The 7,596-nt window shown below is 42.5% G+C and overlaps 1 protein-coding gene across 2 annotated transcripts in view; it reads left to right on the forward strand.

Moving 5' to 3' along the window:
* The window catches only part of TSC22D2 (TSC22 domain family member 2), a 30,370-nt gene extending 24,967 nt beyond the window's left edge, over positions 1-5,403 (forward strand). For both annotated transcript variants that reach the window (XM_009486468.2, XM_075716338.1), the window contains 2 exons: positions 3,121-3,172; positions 3,963-5,403. In XM_009486468.2, coding sequence (XP_009484743.2) covers positions 3,121-3,172; positions 3,963-4,223 — 313 coding nt within the window. In that variant the 3' untranslated portion in view covers positions 4,224-5,403. The remainder of the gene's footprint in view (positions 1-3,120; positions 3,173-3,962) is intronic.
* The last annotated feature ends 2,193 nt before the right edge of the window (positions 5,404-7,596 follow it).

Below are 7,596 nucleotides of genomic sequence, written 5' to 3' on the forward strand. Positions count from 1 at the left end.
ATAATTGCGAGACTTCTGCTGTAGCTCCTGGAGCAATCATCTTTGTCTAAAAGCATGGCATAGTAATCGGTCTTTTTTTTTGTAAGAGCTAAATAGTGTCTTTCCACTTCTGACTCAAGAATTTGCAAGTTGAGGCATTGGATATACAGTGGATGGTGCACTCACAGACTGTATCAAACTCTTTCCAGTTACGACATCTGAAAAGACTTAACAGATTTTTTTTTTTTCCTGGCCTCTTCATAAGGACAGGATTGTATCTATAAATTTCATTCTGCAGCCATGGGATAAAATACTTTTATGCAAACTGGGATTTGATATCAACAGCTAAGGATTTGAGAAAAATACAAAATCTTAAAATTTGGCAGCATATTTGGACTGTACCATATGAATAGCTGGCACTGGAGTGCTCTGCTTCTGAATGTCTCACAGGAGCTGTTTGTTGTGGGGAGCACTATAACATGAATAAAGGACAGAATCATACGGAATTGTGCTAGCATAAAATCCGATTCTCATATGCTTTTAGAAAGTGAAATGAAATATTGTCATCGGGATAAAACCGCATCTGACTGACCGAAGGCTGCTCTGTCAGTGTGGAACTTCTGGGGTGGGTGGGCGGTGGTCCGGGTGGTCCTGGACTCTGCCTGCTGGAGACGAGCAGGATGGACACTGGGATTTGTGCAGGGAGCAGGTCTGGAATCCTGACTCGGTACTTTGATAATAGCACAAGCTGCTCTGGGGGTAAGGGCAACGAGAACAAACAAATAAAAGTAGTGTATAAACTACTTAGGGCTCTCAGCACTGCCTCTTGGTATCACTTTAAGTGTAAAATGTGGGTGGGAGAGCGATAGTTTCCCTGGCTGCATTCAAATCACACTTACAGGGAGGGACAGTTCTTGCACACACGTTGCGAACACTGCAGTCATTTAAAAGGCAGAAGAGAATTTGGAGCACAAGGTACAGCATGGGAAAGGTGCTTCTGCGGCATGCCGTGCAGGTACGAGTCTTTCAGGTGATTAAGGGGAAGGCTGCCTGTCTTCCACTTGAGAGGCTTTTTCATGGAACTGATCAAATGCCTTAACTTCGAGTGGTGTAGTGGACTTTATTTTTTTTAAATAAGCACACTGCAAAATAGTTGAAACAGGAAAAAAAGAACAAAGTCCCAATCTCTAACTGGAAAAGTATTGACAAAAGGTGTATAATTATGCTGTAAAGATGCAGAAGCAGATCCCACTACAAAGTGTGCTGTTTGCTTTACTTTTGCTCCTCTTGTCTTTATCTCTTCAGAGCTGCCTCACCTGGCTTCTGAAGTGGTGCTCATGAAAGGCTGTATCGGGGACATGGAGCAGTCTTGGGGACTTCAGTGACTCTTGACCACAGACATTTTTGACAGTTTCAGATAGATCTGTACTATGTTAATTCAAGATAGAAAGGAATACTTAACCTTGTCATAAATTATAAATACTTTTTATTCTGAGGAGGTTTACCATGAATATGACTTGAAAGAGGCTTCTTAGAAGAGAGTAAGACACTGGAACAGTTTTCTTGTGAAATGGGTGTTTAGCACTTTTGTTTTAGACTACAAGCTTTGCTCAGTTTAGGAATAGGAGTTGTTACTCCCTCAGTCTGAAAAACTGATTCCTTCTACTTGTAAGTGCTTGGTGCTAGGTACTGACAATTCTTGTGAGACTCGTTAAAGTGGATTTCTCTAAACAGTGTCTTATCCTTTCAATAGTTGAGCTTTGTTTCACGTATGTGACTAATACTGCTGAGCATATTTCCAGTAGTCGTTTTAAAAAGCCTTAAGTAGTTTTTTCTTAACACTTGGCTTCAGAGAGTGTTACGTATTTTTCGGAGAGGCGTGTTTCCAAGCATGACTGCAAACCTTGCGTTTTCCCCGTATGTTAACTTTTTTAAAATGTAGCTGCACACCGCTGATAGCGACTTCCATCGCTGGGGAGCATTATCAGCAGTTATCACTGGCAGGCCTGGTAAATAGTCCAAGAACTGCCGTCTTGTGTCAGGCACGGAGCTGCGGAGCAAAATCGGACCGCTGAGACCGAGTATGGGAGGGCAGGCACGGGGAGCGCGGGACCGACAGCGAGGGCGTGGATGGAGCGCTCTGTGGCTGCTGCGGGGTGTTCCTCCATGGCAGCCGGCGCTGTCAGGCTCCCTGCCCAGCCTTCCGGGGAGAGCTACAGCTCCTCTCCGAACGGACTGGAGCCTGCGAGAGAACAGGGACACCCCCAGCCCCCCGAAATTCCGCCTCTGGAGAGTTACAAGTGAGTGAGTGGCTTGTGTTCCTGTGTTGTGACTTGAAAACAGACCCAAAATATTAAGGCCTGGATTGCCGTAACCCAGGATTTCAAGATGTAGTTCAGCATCTTGTTTCGCACAGTAAATACACGTTCTTGTAGTGATGACCGAGGTGTTTTGTCGGACTGTTCTGCACTAGTATGTCTTTGGAACGAGACTTGGCCCTAACTGTAATCAGCCGACTGCAGCGCGTTTCTTAGATGTTAAATGCGATCCAGTGAGAATTCGCTGAAACCGAGCAAGCGCGCTCATGGAGTTCAGGGATTTGGTCGTGTCTTACTCTTCTGTTGATTCCAGCCACTCGGTTGCAAAGTTGTAAATACCATGCTGATCCAGGAACTCCTTAACTGGAAAGTAGTCTTCACGTAAAGCCAGAGAACAAATACTACAGCAGTTGTTTTCTTCAATGCTTTATAAAAGTAGTTTAGCAGAAATAAGACTAGAGTTGAGGACATCATGCATATCCCATGAATCCCTATTTTCCCCAGCGAAGAAAGCTGAAAAATGAGGCAAGGAATCAAAGCAGTTAATTTGCTCTCTATTCTAATGCATTTTTCTGGTTATGGGTGTCGTAAGCATAGTCTGAGGAATTACAGACTGAAGGCGCGGTGTCTCTTAAGAGCTCTAACTGTAGTGGGCAATACAGAGTGTGTGGGGAACCCTCGTGATTGTGTACTGAACTCCTGAATCTGAAGCTTTAGCCTTCCAGCGAAAGCATGTTGTAGGACTCCTGCGGGTGCCAGGGGGTGCATAGTTTTAATTGAATGGTACAGTAAAGCTCACAAAGTTTTCTCCTTGTATTTACAGCTCATCTGGTGCAAGTGTTGTTGCCATTGACAACAAAATAGAACAGGCAATGGTAAGTAAAAAATAAGTTATTTCTATCAGGATTAGTGGTTTGTCACTGAGCATAAGTTTCCATCTGTATTGCGTTTCTGTGAGTCTGTAACATCCCTTCAGTCGGGTCAGACTGAGACCATCATTTGAAAAAAGGATTTTCTGTGTCAACTAAGGGATGACCACAAACCATGATGGCCTTTACTGTTGGCCCAGAAAAATGTTCTTAAATGAATTTTCCTACGAATTTCTGTGAACAAGGTGATTGAACTTAGAGGCACTGAAAATAAATAGCACATTGGAGTCTCTTACTGTAGCAAAGTTCATCACTAGTTTTTCTTAATTGTCACTTATGCTGTGCCATCCTTGACATTTTGTTGAGCTTCGGTTACATCTGTTTGATTTTTTTGCCTTTGCTGATTTAAAGGCTGTCCTATTTCTTGGTTCTCGTACACCTCAGTGCTTGGGATTGTGTAATGCAGACTGCTACCTCCAGGTCAAAGCTTCAGAGCTGATGCTTTCATTCTAATTAGCTGGAACGTAATTCTAGTCCTTGTCTGCAGCGTAACTGAGGTGACTAGAACTTAATGCTGAATGCTGGAAATGAAGCTTTTGATGTAAGGGCCGCTATTGAATAAAAGGCCTAGGTTATTTGCTCTTGAAGGCTGATTTATTCATATAATTTTAGTGACGAGTGCTTTAGTTTTCCAGGCTTTCCACTTCAATGAAAGCAGTAAAATAGTAAATCCTGGGGTTGGAGTGGAACGAAACTGTTCTTTCACTTGGTGTAACTGTTACCTTGTTCTTCACAGGATCTAGTGAAAAGCCATTTGATGTATGCAGTAAGAGAAGAAGTGGAAGTCCTGAAGGAACAAATAAAAGAATTAGTTGAAAGAAACTCTTTACTTGAACGAGAAAATGCACTGTTAAAATCTCTTTCAAACAGTGATCAGTTATCCCAACTTTCGACCCAACAGGCCAATCCCAGTAGCACTTCACAGGCGCAAACAGTGATAGCACAGCCTCCGCAGCCAACGCAACCTCCGCAGCAGCCGAATGTCTCCTCAGCATAAAGCTTTCTTGCCTCCTTTGGAAACAAAAACCTGAGAGCAGTCTGTCCTTGTGTGCCACTGATGTTCTTTCCACTTTATATGCAAGCGAGTAGCCATGCTTCTGTTGTGTGTTTGGCCTTTTCAGTATTAGACAATCACTCTACAAGAGCTGTCCCTCACCGTGTATCATGAAGTGCAGTTGGTGTCCGTTCTGTCATCAGTGCACAAGGGAAGTCGCAGGAGGAGTTGTTAATGCAGAGAGTGCATTTGCTTGGTGTGCAGCAGTGAGGTCTTTCAGAGCTTTGGTGGCTTTCCAAGGTTTCCATTTCCCGTGGATTACTTTGAGCCTTGCTATTTGGTAAGAAGTAACAATTCATCTTAAGAGCCACTGTTCTTTCAATATAAGTAACATTTGCCTACGTTAGTTTCATGTATTTGTTTTATTTATTACAGGGCTGCTATTTTCATAATGTACATGAACAATGTCACAGAACTTTTTTAATTTTTTTTTTTAATAAATGTATGTATCAGTAAAATGATAGATGGGATTGCGTTTAATAGATAAAATGTTTAGGCAATAATTGAACAAAAGAATCCTGGCATATTTCTAACACTAATGGCAATTTACCTTTGGTATTTATTTACGGTAGTAACGATCCAGCTTGAATGTAAATTTTTGTATAGAGTGTAAGTATGAAGACCATAGTGCATCTGTACAGGTAGTCACCAGTTATTGTGATATAATAAATAATTGATGGGCTATTTTGATGAAGAAAACTTTGCTCATTTCTGTTTCTACTTTCTAATAGAGAGAAATTGCCATGATTCCTCTGCTTTTTGACATTTCGTATATTTTTTTTTTGGGTGGGAATAAAAAGCTGTGAAATTGTTCAACCTACTTTGTAACCAAAGAAGCAAAGCTGTGTAATTGAGGTTTTTTTATTTTATAATGCACATTCTTTATGTATTTTTATTTAGTGTTTTCTCATTCACAACTTACTTTGCTGTCTAGCATGATCTGCATGACCTATAATCTTTGAACCACTTTCGTACCTCATGTTTTTATCCAGCACTCTTATTGTAATATGTAATAGTCTGTGAACAATGTCAAATAAAAAAGGAAGAACAGCTGGTGTTGGTGGAGCTGAGCTAGTGTGCTATGCACTAGTTGTTTAAAAAAAAATAAATGAAGTGAGCCATCTTTTGTTCATTTAAAATGGTGTTTTGAATTTCGTATGCAGAAAACGTTTTGTTACATTGCAGATTTTAATGTATTTAATAAATGCAACATGCAGATTAAGTGCAGTGTATACTGAGTATTTAAATTAAAAATGTACATTTCATAAATACAGTTTCAAGAGAGACCATCATTTGTGTAAACTAATGCAGTGTGTCAAATTGATGTATAAATATATATATTTTAACACCTTTTCTGAAATTAAACTGCAGTTTTGTTGATATTGGGGGGGGGGGGGCTGTAGATGTTGTTACGGTGTAACTAAATTCAATAGCACTTTTTTCTTAACATAAATGGAGAAAGGTAACTTCAGTGAGCCAGTAATAGAATAATGCCAAAATTATAGATGCTTCTCTTGCAGCAGACTTTTTTCTTTTATTCTAGGAGAAGTATAATTCTGATGCTGTCAGTGACCCTATTGGTCTTGGGTTTTGATATATATAAATTAACATTGGCTGTGTGCTGGGCTGTTGAAACAACTTGCCAAGATACCAAATTAAACCCACAAATTTACTTTTGAGCAACACCTACAAGAGCAGACTGCACAGCGTGCCTTCCCAGGCGGGTGTCATGGGTGCAGCTCTGAGTCGTCACCCAGCGTGCTGCAGGCCAGTTCACTCGACGTTTGCTTCTGTATCTTATCCTTGTGTATATGTCTAACTCTGGTCAGGTTTATGTGTTAGGTAAAACACTGGAAGCTGCAAGTCTTGGTGTCTTCAGACCTCAAGGAAGCATCCTTGTCCCGTGTTCCAGAAACTTCGAGCATCGTGCCTTCCTGGTAAGCATCGGTTCACAGCACAGCTCAAAAAAGCCGTGTGTGTATGTATGTACATATATATACACATATATAAAAAAAAATTGCTCACTGAACTAATACGCTAAAACAGTCTTCACTTTGGTTGTAGATTGGTGCTCTTGGCCTGCTATAAGCATGCATGTATACTGCTGTGTTTCAGTGAAACAAGAGCTTTGCATGCAAATTAGAAAACAAAATATTTCAGTAGCTAAGTGTATTTTCCCTCCAGTGTGATCAGTAGCTCACTCCAGCTGTACAGTACAGGTGTAGCTGGTTAAGTAAAAAGGGACAAATTGGGCGACTTCTAGGAACAGAAGTCCTTCAGATGAATAGTTGATTAAAATTTTTATGGAGGGAACACTGTGACTGTCAGTTCATTCTTAAGGAGTGAAATGAAAGGAGGCATTTGAAACGTGACTGAGGCTGTTAATGCCCTGCTGATGGTAGAAGTAGAGAATCAAGCCGATGAGACAGTCCTGAGCACTTCTGCGTTCCCGTGGAGCCGGTGCCTGCGCGTCTCCTCTCCCTCACGTAACGTTTGTGACCTTGTGCGGCGCTGTCTTTGTGCGAGCTCTGCTGCACAGCGATGGTTAGATCCACTTACACGCAGGTGTTCTGGAGAGGCTTTTGCTCCGAAATAAAAAAGCATTTAGTAAATCTGCCGAAAATAGGGGATGAAACAAAGACTAAATGGATCCTGTTAGAAATCCTTTGTTTGCTTCGTGCCACTCCTCTATCAGGTTTGGTTTTGGTTTTTGGCTGTAGTTTTCTCCTAGTGGTAAGCTGTATTCAGCTCTAAATGCCAACTCAGCTTGCTGTGCGAGAACGCTATAAAATGGCAGAAAAGGGTCTTTGAATTGCTGCTGTCTCTTCCCGAGAGGCAGTCTGAGGCTGCTGCCTGGGGAGAGGAAGGAACAGCAGTTCCTCAGCGTGAGAAGGTCATCTTGATGTTACTAAACATTCGATTTCAGAGAGGGGGAAGAAAGGCTTGTTGACAAACGATCGTGTTACTGTCAGGCTGTATTGGCTGCTGTGCCGCTTTGTGCACGCGGTGTCAGTCAGCTTCCCGTGGCTGTGAAGCCTTTCTTTGTCCTTACGTGTGACGGCACCAGCGACGTCGAGCAGCTGCCCGTCAGCGCTGGCCTCGCGTGAGGCGGGGGGACAGGGAGGGCTGCGCTGCCCGTGCGTGGGGGCCTGCCCGGCGCTGCGGGTGGGCACCGGCAGCCGTGCCCGCTGCTCCTGCTGCTCGGCGTCAGCTAATGGCTTTCGGGTTTGCTCTTTTGGGAAATGACTGCATTTAGGGAAAGTGGGCTCTTAAGACGTACGTGATGCTGTCCTCTCGGGGGAGCAGTGCTGTTGCG

The sequence above is a fragment of the Pelecanus crispus genome, chromosome 9, assembly GCF_030463565.1.
Source record: "Pelecanus crispus isolate bPelCri1 chromosome 9, bPelCri1.pri, whole genome shotgun sequence".
Taxonomy (NCBI): Eukaryota; Metazoa; Chordata; class Aves; order Pelecaniformes; family Pelecanidae; genus Pelecanus; species Pelecanus crispus.